At 44.1% G+C, this 11,820-nt stretch overlaps 1 protein-coding gene across 1 annotated transcript; it reads left to right on the top strand.

The window, feature by feature from the left end:
• Positions 1-351: 351 nt before the first annotated feature.
• Positions 352-11,224, top strand: LOC104626282 (cholesterol 24-hydroxylase; the record flags this gene model as incomplete). The annotated part of the gene is made up of 14 exons (XM_010294165.1): positions 352-429; positions 716-797; positions 1,345-1,418; positions 2,085-2,171; positions 2,854-2,992; positions 3,584-3,694; positions 4,488-4,644; positions 4,986-5,048; positions 6,180-6,252; positions 6,686-6,770; positions 8,634-8,744; positions 8,993-9,081; positions 9,959-10,025; positions 10,896-11,224. Coding segments are annotated over 14 exons (1,378 nt in total), but the record flags the coding sequence as incomplete, so codon positions are not given.
• Positions 11,225-11,820: the final 596 nt, after the last annotated feature.

Here is an 11,820-nt window from a genome sequence, read left to right as displayed (position 1 = left end):
CAGAAACATAATAATTGCAGTGGAGATTCTGCCAGCTAGGCAAAGAGCAAAGCAGTTTGCTGGGAGCTCCCACCCAGAGCTGGGAGCTCCCACCCAAAAGCTTCTGCTTTTACAGAAGCAAAAAAGACCTTGTCCTGCATCTCTGCACTGATCTTCCTGGCTGCAGGAGTGCACCAGCCTGACCCTGGCCCCCAGCTTACCCACATGAGGGCTGGGCAGGTGTTACTTTTATCTTTCCTTACAAGGAGGAAAACATGAGCAACACCCATGTTACATCACTGAGCAAGGATTGCAATCCATACGAAACCCTATGTTGGCATAGGTGACACTCTTAATCTTCCTTTTCTGCAGCTTTTTATTTGGACATCTGCCGATCTTGTGGAGAATGCTGAGGAAACAGGAGTTTATGCATGATCTCTTCCTGCAGTGGTAAGTTGAGACCCATCAGTAGCATCAGATGCGGTAGCCCTGTAGCACAGGTTGGGAAACCAAGGCACGGAGGTCCTGAATTACATATTTAGCATCATTCAGAAGGTTGGTAGAGGAGCTAGAGAGAGAGCATTGATCTTTCTCCTAATGGCTTTATTTGCTGAAGACTGCGGTAGTTTCCAGTACATGCTTCTTTGGTCCTTTGAGGTTATTAGGTCTGAACTGTTACATGTTGGTGGTTTGCACCATAATTCTCTCTTTTTTTTTTCCTCTTCTCTCCTTGTAGGGCAGAGAAATATGGACCTATTGTACGGCTTAATGCCTTTCACAGAGTCTCAGTGATGATTCTGAGTCCTGAAGGAGTGAAGGTACTGCAAAATAAAGCCAAATTGACAGTGGGGCTCAGCCCATCCCTCCAGAGAGTTGTGGTGCCTGATGTTCAGGGCAGTGTGGTGCAGCGTCTGTGCCTGCAGAGAGGGTGGCTCTGGCTGGGTTAGGAGGATGAGGTGCTCTGCTTTCTGGGCTGTCCTGATTTATTTTCTTCCTTAATCAGTTGATTTACTTTGTTACCCTTATTTAAACAGCAGATAGAGCAAGCATCCACCATTTCTGAAAAGCAGACTCTCTGCAAAAGCTTAATATCTCAGATGAATGAGGCACAAGGGACCAAATTTCTTCCTCAAATCTTTGCAATAACCACAGAGTGAGATTTCAGGTCACCAGGCAAAAAGTGCTAGAGGCAGGCAAAACAAGCTAGCAAGCACAGGAACTGGGGAATTGGGGCACACCAAATAATTCATCTAGTCTTCAGACTATTGCTACAGGAGGAAAAGAGTGAACGTGTGAGTGGCTTTTTATGTTTTGTTTGGGAAACGGATTGTACTCAGTATTCACTGACCTGAGATTTGATTTTAGGAGTTCTTGATGTCACCACAGTACCCAAAGGATCGGCTGGTGTACGGTCGTATCTTCAACATATTTGGTGAGAGGTAGGCGAAACCCATCTGAAGCTGTTGTGATCTGAAAATAAATGAAAGATGATAAATAATGACACAGGCGTGACACTTTGACTCAGACCATTTACCTTAGTGTTGGGCTTAATGACTAATTCCAGACATATGTAAGCAACGTCTACCTACTAAATTGTGTGTCAAGTCAAATGTCTTCACAGTCAGGGAGGAGGTTATGTTGGATTTTTTTTACCTTGATCAAATTTTTTCCCCCCTGTGGATGTTCAGTTATGCTCAAGACCATCATTAAACTTCTCACTTAGATTTTAGAGCACTGAATTTTTCCTTAATGCGTGGGAGTTTCCAGTTCCTAAACTCAATTAAAAAAAAGGGTATTTTCCTCTGTTAGCCTGAAGCTTTAAAAAATATAATAATCCAGTTGTTATATTAATTATTTGCATAACATCTGTAGTGAACCAGCATCTTGCTGGACTCAGCAGTCCAAACCTACCAGGCAAAACTTATCTGCAGTTCAGTCATTGTCCACAGTGATGCAACAACTGTGTACTCAAAGCAGCACGGTAATCCCTGCACATAGAAAAAGTACAAGAAAGCAGATGTGGAAGAGTTATCTTTGTGACCACACAGGGTTCAGCTGGCTCCCTTGCTGAAAACTGTTCTTTTCCTTGTTTTCCTAAATGCTAGGTTTCTAGGGAATGGCTTGGTAACTGTTTGCAACCATGAGCATTGGCACAAGCAGCGGAAGATAATGGATCCAGCTTTCAGCCGAACGTAAGGCAAATATCTCTGGAATGATCTAGCTGTCATATCTATTGTATTTTCATAATTCTCCTTGTCATTGATCCATTATTTATTGTTCAGAAAGAGAAAAAAAACATTTAGTGCCAAAATCACGTTTTACTTAGAGTCCAGTGCACCACTTCCCTCACAAGTATGATTTGACCAGGCTTCCTGTGAGAGAGTGACATCCATATGAGCTCAGCAATGGCAGAAAGGTCCCAGGGTTGCATATCCAGGAGTGTGCTGATGGCTGCCTTATCCTATTGCAAAACAAACCTTGGGGATTTGAAGTGGGCAAGCCTCATCATTCACCTGCTTGAGTGGTTCCCTGTGAGAGATATGGTGTGGTGGATGAGTAGGGAGTTGGTCTGGTTTGCTTGTGTGAGCCTCGATGCATTGTGTTTAGCATCTGAAGATAAAGTCCATTTGCTTCAGCATGCACAGACCGAAGTCCTTTGCCATGACAGCCATTGTTTACATGGCAGGATGGAGCAGGGCTGCTATGAGAAAAATTTGGCTAATTTTATGTGTTTGCTTTTTAAAGTATAAAGGCAAATTTATTATAAATTAAAAAAGAAAAATCCTTTACAGTTTTCAATGGAAAATTATAATTTTGCCTGAGCAGTGATGTCCTCTCCAGAGCCCACATCACTCGTTTTTATTGATTGTTCAGCTACCTGATTGGTCTGATGGAAACTTTTAATGAAAAAGCAGAGGAGCTGATGGAGAAGCTAGAGGAAATGGCAGATGGAAAAAAAGAGTTTAGCATGCTGACGATGATGAACCGGGTGACTATGGATATCATTGCAAAGGTACCAGCTGTCTGCTTTCTTGTTTCCTCTGCAACTGGTAGGAAGGAATGGAAGTAACAAGTTCCAACAGCAGGATGGGATCAAGAGCCAGAGCCAGGGAATAAGACCTTTACCCAGCAGTGCCAGAAGACCTGAAGGACTAATTGTGCCACTTCCATTCTGGCTGAGCCATAGGAAGGGGCAGTTGGGGAAGGGTTTGCACAGCTTATGTGTAGCCTGCAGGATGAGCACCCTTTGCAAAAGCCTTGTACCTCCCACCCCTCTGTGCCAAATGTGGCACACCAGGTCTTGTTCACATGTAGGTGTTGTATTATTACCATTGTATGTCAGCATGAAGTCTGCTTTATGCTGGCTTTTCCCTTCTCCTTGGGATGAATGGGGAGTAATAGTAAATTATTAATCCCCCCCAAATAAGGAGGAAGCATAATGTAGATACTACCTTTCCCTCGCAGCTTCCTGCAAGGTAGGATCTAGCCAGAGGTATTTTTAGGGGAAAAGACAGCGGTGTGAGACTGTCCTGCTCTTTCACCCCAGCCCCAGGGAGCCAGCAGGATGCAGCAAGTTGCTGCCTTTTTCTCTCCTGCTTTTCAGGTAGCCTTTGGCTTGGAATTAAATGCATTGAGCAATGACCAAACGCCTTTCCCGCACGCTGTGACCACAGCTTTGAAGGGAATGACCAAGACGCGCATCCCCCTTCTGCAGGTCTGTACGCACCTCACTTTAGCCCTCTCTCCTCACGTCCAACTGGAGCTGCCCAGGTGGGCCAGAGCTGTGTGGTGTATGGTGGGGAAAGGGTCATCAGCAGCTCCTTCCCTTCAATGGATATGGAGACAAAATTCATCAGTGCTTTAAAACACTTGCAGAATTCAGAATTACCATGTAATGCTTCCTTTCTGTCCTTCTGCCTTCTCTTCCCCCATACATGTATCTTCTCATGTGTTTTTACATTTTCACACCCATGACTGCAAAAATTGAGATTTTTGCCATTTGTCCAAGCAGGACGGCAGCGTTCACTCAAGGAGGAAGAAATTTGAACTTTCTTACCATAAAAAAGTATATTTTGACCAAAATTCATACACTAGGAAATTATGGATGTAATCTGAAATACTTAAGTTAAAAATTATTCCACAGTTTCCCACGAAAGCTGTAGTTCAGGCTTCTAGAGCTCCTGTTTTCCTCTTTGGGCCCAGAGGTGAGATTCTCTATTGCCTGCTGCAGTTTCTCTCCATGGAGAGGTGAGGAATTTTGCTCATGGTGCTCAAAACATCAGCTCTGACAGGCAGGACATCAGCATGCCCGGATTGGAATATTTCTCATTTCAGCCCAAACCCTTCACCCTGGGGATGTTCACTTTGTTCCATGGAGAGCAGAAGTTTTTGTGACAAATATAATTTAGCAGAAAACAAGGTGCTTCCTTGAAAAAAAAAAAACACACCACTGGCAATATTTTTTACCAGCAAAAGGGATAAAATGACTGAAGAAATTCTGTATTCAGTATATGCCAGGGAAACAGAAGCTGGTAAAGGAGGTCAAGGAGAGTGTGAGGCTGCTGCGGCGTGTGGGGAAGGAGTGCATTGACCAGAGGAGAGAGGCCATCCAGAGCGGGAAGGAAGCCACGCTGGATATTCTCACGCAGATACTGAAAGGAGATGGTAGGGGTCATGTTGCTGTTTCAGTTAATTTACCTGTGGCATGTTTTGCCATGAGATTTGGGGAGGCTTATTTTGGGGATCTGAACTTTGATCCTTCTTTAATGTCTTCAGGAGGGCTTTTTTTCACACTGAGGGTAGTGAGAGTTGCTCCGAAAATTCCCCATTTCTTCATATCGGCTCAAATATTGGCCACAAGTCACCACGGAGTTGCTCACTCAGCATCCTCTGGCATCCCCAATGCCACTTCAGACAAAACATGGGAAACACGGCAGAGCGTTCTGGCTGTTCCAGCTGGGGCACGGACACATTTTCTAATCTCATTTGTTTTTCTCTCTTGACAGCTCTGGAGGAAACTAGAGATGATGAAAACATTCTGGATAACTTTATCACTTTCTTTGTTGCGGGTTGGTAGCTATTCTAATGTTTGGATATGTCATATGGGAAGCCGTACTCATTCTTGGACCATCTGCAGGGTTATGATTAATGTCCTTGCTCACTGTGTGTGATGCTGCTGTCACTTTGTTCCAAGACGGAAGTATTCATCTGGCGTAGGACCATCTGGGCGAGGTCTGAAGAAAGATCTTAGTTTTCTCATAGGCAAATGATATGTTATCCTCCTTCGGTCATCAGCACAGCAAATAATACCAGGGCAGTGGTTTGCAACCTGTGCTGCAGAGGACAGCACTGGCCTGCTGGGGTACAAAGCTATTCCTCATGGGCTTCTGGCCCTTCCTCCCAGATCCTGCCAAACCCCACTGAAAGCATCTTTAACATATTTCACATGTCTTCACGTCACCTCATCCACATGAGCAAATGCCATTCTTGATTTAAGAGCATTTGTCAACGCTTGGTAGGAGAGGGCACTGTCAAGCCTATCAGAAAAAGCAGGGGACGAGATGATAAACAACACAGAGGTAATGTTGTTGCGAGGTAAACAACATAGAAAGATCAATCTTGCAAGATCCTAAGACTGATCTGAGGCTCCTGAGAAGGTGCGGTTAAACCACTGTTCTTTTGCAAGAAAGAGATTATTGCAAGGAACACATCTTTGCAGAAGTCTGTTTTCTGTAATGCTCTAAAATAATGCATAGGCCTATCCATACAAAAATGAAAACTACCCACGTAAAGCAGACATTTCAAAGAAAGATGTTTAGAAACTCTTTTTCCCTCAAAACCAGTAAATCCTTGCTTCTTGGCAGAACTGTGTCCTCCATTACATGCCAAGGCAAATACTGAACCTCACTGGCCCTTCTGTCGAACTCATAACCAGTGGTGCTGGATGCAGCCACTGCAGCTTTGAGTTGAGGAAGGTGGCTTGTACCTTTACCAGCTATGCCTTGTTCTTGTCATTCTTGAAAGCTGCTTATGTAAAAATTGCATCCCTTTTAGTGTTTCCTTTAATTTCTAGCATACTTGAAATTAAACATGCAGGGCCTGATGTTTAAAGTTTCCTGTTCACAATCAAACTAGTAGACCATCTTTGTATCATGTTATTATTTCATACTAACATTTAGATGACTTTTTTATGTCATTAGGTCATGAAACCACTGCCAATCAGTTGTCGTTCACAGTAATGGCACTGGCTCAGCATCCTGAAATACTGGAAAGGTATGTGTGCTCCAGTTTGCAAACGCAGCTTGCTGCTAATTTCAAGGTGAACTTAACTATTATTAAAAAGCTAGGATCAATTCCCAATAAATTCTAGCCTCCCTTCCAAAGTAAACAGTTTCAAAGTCCCAGTATATTTACAATTTTAAAAAAGCTTAAGATTAATTACTTCAATTCCATCTAAGTGATTTTTTTCAAAGCCTTTATACAAAGCTGGTCCTAATTCCTGCATGATTCGGCTGCACTGTATGCACATCACTCCATCCTGATATGAGGCACAAGTTCAGGCAGGCTGGCTGGGAATCAGTAGGCATTTTGCCTGAGGATGGGAGTCAAAGTCCAACTCAGTGTCTGGAAAGTAAAAACTGTAATTTGTCAACTTGCCTAGCAAGAAATGGGTGTCTGCAACTAACATTTTTTAATTTAACTGCAGGCTTCAGGCTGAAGTGGATGAAGTTCTTGGTGCCAAGAGAGACATTGACTATGAGGATCTTGGCAAACTCACCTACTTATCACAGGTACTGTAGGAGTGAGGTAAAATAGCAGTCAGAGCTGTTTGGTAGCACTCCTGCCATCTCCTGGGACTGCCAAGAGGAGCCCCACACTTTCAGAATTTTAAGAGCATTACTACTATTTGATCCTGTCAGCGTTTATCACCAGAGAGTCAGCAAGCAGCTACCATGAGCCATTTGCAACAGCCCAGCCTTGTCGGGGAGGATGGTCCTCGAATTTCTTTCCAAAACCCCACATGATTCCTTCACTGCTTTCTTTAATTATTACGAAGCTGGGAGCTAGAGCGGAGTTGCTTAATCCGTAGCTTTTTAAGATGAAACCATAGCCGTATTTTAAGAAGGGTTTGCAACTTCAAGTCCAACCTGCGTGTAAGTCCCAGGCACTTCCCAACTCACAACTCTATTTTTGTTTGATTATTGTTAAAGCATTTCCAGCTATGATCTCGCCATAGACCATAAACTCAGTGGGATTTGACGACATCCAAAAACAATGGCTGTTTTTTGCAATTTCAATCTTTTATTATTGAATCTTGAAGCCCTCTTCAGTCACTCGAGGAAAAAAAAGTTTGGTCCTAAAAGAGACCTTGTGTATAGAAATGCTGGTTGGTAATGAACTGCAAAGCCAGGGCTTGGCTACTCACCAGCATTTGTGTTGCATATCCTTTTTTACAGAATGGGAGACCCCAGTAGCCCTCAGGAGAGGCTGAATCACAGTCCTGACAGCTATTCTCCCTGCTTAAAATCCTTGTGATTTTAGTAGTCTGCCATGATAGCTCTTCTCTTAAACTGCCCCGTCAAGGTGTGTGATGGTGTTTTACCATTTGCCATATCCCATCCCACAAATCACTGTGCTTTGAAAGCAGATAGATTTCAAAAGTGTATTTCTCATAAGGAAAAGGCGTCTCTGTGTGATTACAGAAATCAGCAGGTTTCCTTAGGCTTCTCCAAACACCATCATAATTACACCACTCCAATTAGGACAAGGTATCTAAGCCTTTCAGTTTGAAGACCTATCACATGAGAGCCTCTCAAAGCAGACCATTTATTTAACAGAACAAGCTTGGATCTGTACAACCAAAATCGCAGTCACCCTTGGTCAGAGCCAATCCGTCACTGGAATATCAGACCATGGGACTCGTCTCCTGTCGCTTAGGCAATTCTGAATCCTTTTGTCCACGCTGCTTTTTCTTTAATCCACTCGTGCATACACACCGTTAATTGCATTTGCAGTGCGATGCTAATGTGCACTGTTAATTAGGTTTCACTTTGATGAAATAAGCCATTCTTACAGCTCACTGCCATCAAAAGAAACGGTCTCATTACGTTTTTTCTCACTGTTCCCTATTCATTTTCCTTTGCCAGGTTGTTTTTTGTCATTTTGGTGCTCTGACTTGGCTCAGCTCCCTGAGCAGCAGAAGCAGGACAAAGGCAGGAGTGGGAGTGCAATGCTGAGAGTGGAAAGGAGCTGGGAGCAATCGCCCATCCTCGTGGCAGCCAGCACCAAGAGCAGCTCATCAGGAGCATGAGACTTCACTCTTAGATATTTCTTTGAATTTGCTTCCCAGGAATTTTTCACTTAGTTGCTGACCTGACTTGAGGTGTCATATGTGTTCAATGCATGGTATCTCTTGCAGTTTTTGCTTCTTTTTCTCTGTATTTTACCAGTTGTAACAAAGAACCAGGCCTGAAGGAGCTGACTTAGCCATATATTTTGCCCACAGGAGCCAAAGGCAGATACACCAGCATCTGTTCCACAAGTCAAAGGCTCCTATTTAGCCAAAGTGAAAAGCCATAGGGAGGTAATTAATTTTATTTCTGCTTCCTATACTGTATTAACTAACTGACCTTTTGTGCTTTTCGCTGATGCAGGTTTTGAAGGAATCGCTGCGGCTGTACCCACCCCTCCCAGGGACCGTACGCTGGATGGAGAAGGAGCACGTCATCAATGGCATCAGAATTCCTGGAAACACAACGCTCGTTGTGAGTCCCATCCACCAGCAGCAGCTTTTAGCTGCTGCAGTTGACCCAAATATAAGGTATCTGTGTATCAGAAGGCCTGAATCCTCCCTGGGCTTATTTTTGCTGGCCTCTGAAATTTTGGGCAAAACTGGGGTATGAACTGGGACTCTGGATCGATTTTGCCTGGGGAGTGGAAGGCAGCTATGGTTTAGTACCTGTGACAACAGTGTGCTGCTCCTGACTAATGCAAATGAACTCTTTCTTGACAGTTTAGCACTTACATAATGGGAAGGATGGAAAGGTATTTCAAGGATCCACTCATTTTCAATCCAGACCGATTTAGCAAAGATGCACCTAAGTGAGTTTCTTTTTACTCTCGGGTTATTAAGTATGTAATAGGGAACCATTCCAGGAAGCGACTTTGAGAGGAAGAAAGTAGAATAAAACTCTTTTTCCATTCCGGTATGAGTAACAGTAAAGCCTTATCCAAATGCAAATAGAGAGCAATAATGTGCAGCTTCTGTTCAGGGGTTCTTTATACAATGCAATACCTTACAAAAAAAGACCAATACTAATGTTATTTAATGTTTATATTGAGGTAAAAAACCAAGGTTTGGGGCAAATCGAGGTTGAATATTTCCCTTAAAGCAAATCAGACATTTAATGTGAAGTGTCTCCACATTAGAGATGGGACAAGGGACCAAGGGACAGAAGGTGCTGTTCAGCCAAGCAGGCAAGCAGCCTAAGCCTAATCAGTAGGCGGGAGTGCAGTAGGAGGGACCAGTGACCTAAACAGTTGGTTCTGATCCCTGCATCTAACTGCTTTGTGAGCCAGGGTTTTACTTCAGCCTAGAGTTAGTCTGGTCTTCTGAGCCATATGTCCCCTCACTCTTAAGGTTCAGAGCTGTCCAAAGGAGCAATAACTGGGTGGATCGTTAAGTCCTCATGACAGGCTGGAGAGCATTTGGAGTATGCTTGACATTCAGCTTTGAAATAAGGTTTGCATGCATCAAAACAGCTCTGTGAGCTGAGCCATATAGTAAGCAGAGATGACAAGGAAACTTGCTGCAGAGCTGCACTGCTGCTCTGAAGCAAAAACATGTTAATTTGGAGACTGTCTTAAGTCAGCTAGGTAAGGTGGTATTTAGACCATTCCCTTGCTGCTGTGATGAAATATTTGCTTGTTTCTTTACAACCAAGCCAGAACAACAGATTTGAGTGTTTTTTCTTTGCAGGCCATATTACTGCTATTTTCCATTCTCTCTGGGACCCCGATCCTGCATCGGGCAGGTGTTTGCACAGGTAAGCAGAGGCCTGGAAGGACGCTTCAGTAGCGAGCACTGGGCCAGCTCAGGGTGTGCTGGCTGTGGCTAGTGGTGGGGGACCCAGGGCCACACTGATGGTGCACTGACCCTCTTCCCTCTGGAGGGAAGATGCCCACCATGCCCACAACAGGGCATGTCTCAAACTTTACCACGTGAGCCAACATATATGTACCAAACTGGTCCCATGTCACCCGTGCCGGCATGCAGCCAAGGTGCCTGCAGAGGAGGGGGCAGCAGGCTGCTCTCCCTCTGAACTGTCCTGGGTCACTCTGCTTGAATCTAAACCACTTGATGGGAATCGCAGTCAACACCCCTTTGCCAGCCAAGGTCAGACAGATGGGGGTGTGTGCAGGTGCTCTTGGGGACCATCCCGTGGCTGTAGCTGGCAGAGTCAAGGCAGGGAAAATGTCAGCTGGCAGGAGGGCAGAAGCCAGGACTGGCACTGAGAAGGTGAGGGGGGGACTGTGTGGATGGGAGGAACAATTTGATGAAGTGTATGAGCATGGCAGAGAGCATTTCAGAAGGACAGTAAGAGGCCAGCTCTTTGGATCTGTGCTGTGAGTTCCTCTAAGCACCAGTGCTCAAAATCTTCACGTTAAAGTGCTTGGTTTTACACTGTGATTTCCAAAAACGGGGCTAACGCTTACACAGAAGGACCCATCTTAGTGCCTGCAGTTGTCTTCAAATCCAGGAAGCCCCAGACTCAGCCAGCTACATTAAGAGTAACGTTTAACTTTTAAATCTCTGTATTGACAAAGCAGCATGACGTAATACACTGACTTTAGGTAGCTGCAGTCCAAGCTGTATTTGCTGTCACCGATGATGAGTTTGCTTTTCTTCTTAACAGGTGGAGGCAAAAGTGGTAATGGCAAAATTGCTGCAGAGGTTTGAATTCCAGCTGGTACCAGGGCAGAGTTTTAAACTGTTGGATGCTGGAACCTTTAGGCCACTAGATGGAGTAATGTGTAAATTAAAGCCAAGGAGCCTTGCGAGAAGCTGCCAGGCATGACTACTTGGGAAAGGAGCGTGACATGGTAGTGGTAGAGTTTCTTCTGATTTTGAAGATCTTCATACTTATCAAACGTTAGATTTTTTTAGGCCCCTTTAGAGGATTACTAGACTGAAATTTTTGCTAGCCTTCCTCATCATTTACTGAAGAAAACCTTAGGAAAGTCACTCTAGATATGTTTAAACGTCTTCAATCTGGAAGCATACCTGGAATTGCAAAGCCTGTTATTTTCCTGGGGGACTATTTGGTTCTGACCAGGCTTGGAAAAGAACATCCTTGCACTGCAGTATCACTGGAGCTCCACACAAACCTAAACTCAAACCCCAGCTGATAGTTTCCACTGACATACAACATGTTGTGTTGTAAGCAAGCCCTTTTTGGGAATTTCATATTTACACAATGAAATCAAAAACTTAGTAGAGCACAAGATTTGGGCTGAATTTGGGAAGAGAAGTTTGGAGCTATTCTCTCAGTCAAAGCAATTTTTCCATCCCTGCTCTAAATGAGGAGCAATCAAATGAAAAACAGAGACTCTGGACACTACTTTTCCCTGTTGCTTCTGCCTCGTTTTTCTTCAGTCTCTCCTACTTTTCTTCCAACATTATTTGGAGTGTAGATTCCCAGTCTGTGCTGTAGAAGGGAGCTCTCCTGCTTCATCCTACCCCTCCCCAGAGCCTGTGCTCATTCTCCTGAGGCACTGTTCTTTTGGGGGTGTCTTGCTGTGTTCATTTTAACCTGGATCGTTTTCCTCATCTGGCTCACC

The sequence above is a fragment of the Phaethon lepturus genome, unplaced genomic scaffold, assembly GCF_000687285.1.
Source record: "Phaethon lepturus isolate BGI_N335 unplaced genomic scaffold, ASM68728v1 scaffold43390, whole genome shotgun sequence".
In the NCBI taxonomy this organism is placed as follows: domain Eukaryota; kingdom Metazoa; phylum Chordata; class Aves; order Phaethontiformes; family Phaethontidae; genus Phaethon; species Phaethon lepturus.
This window is presented reverse-complemented; position numbering and strand designations above follow the sequence as displayed.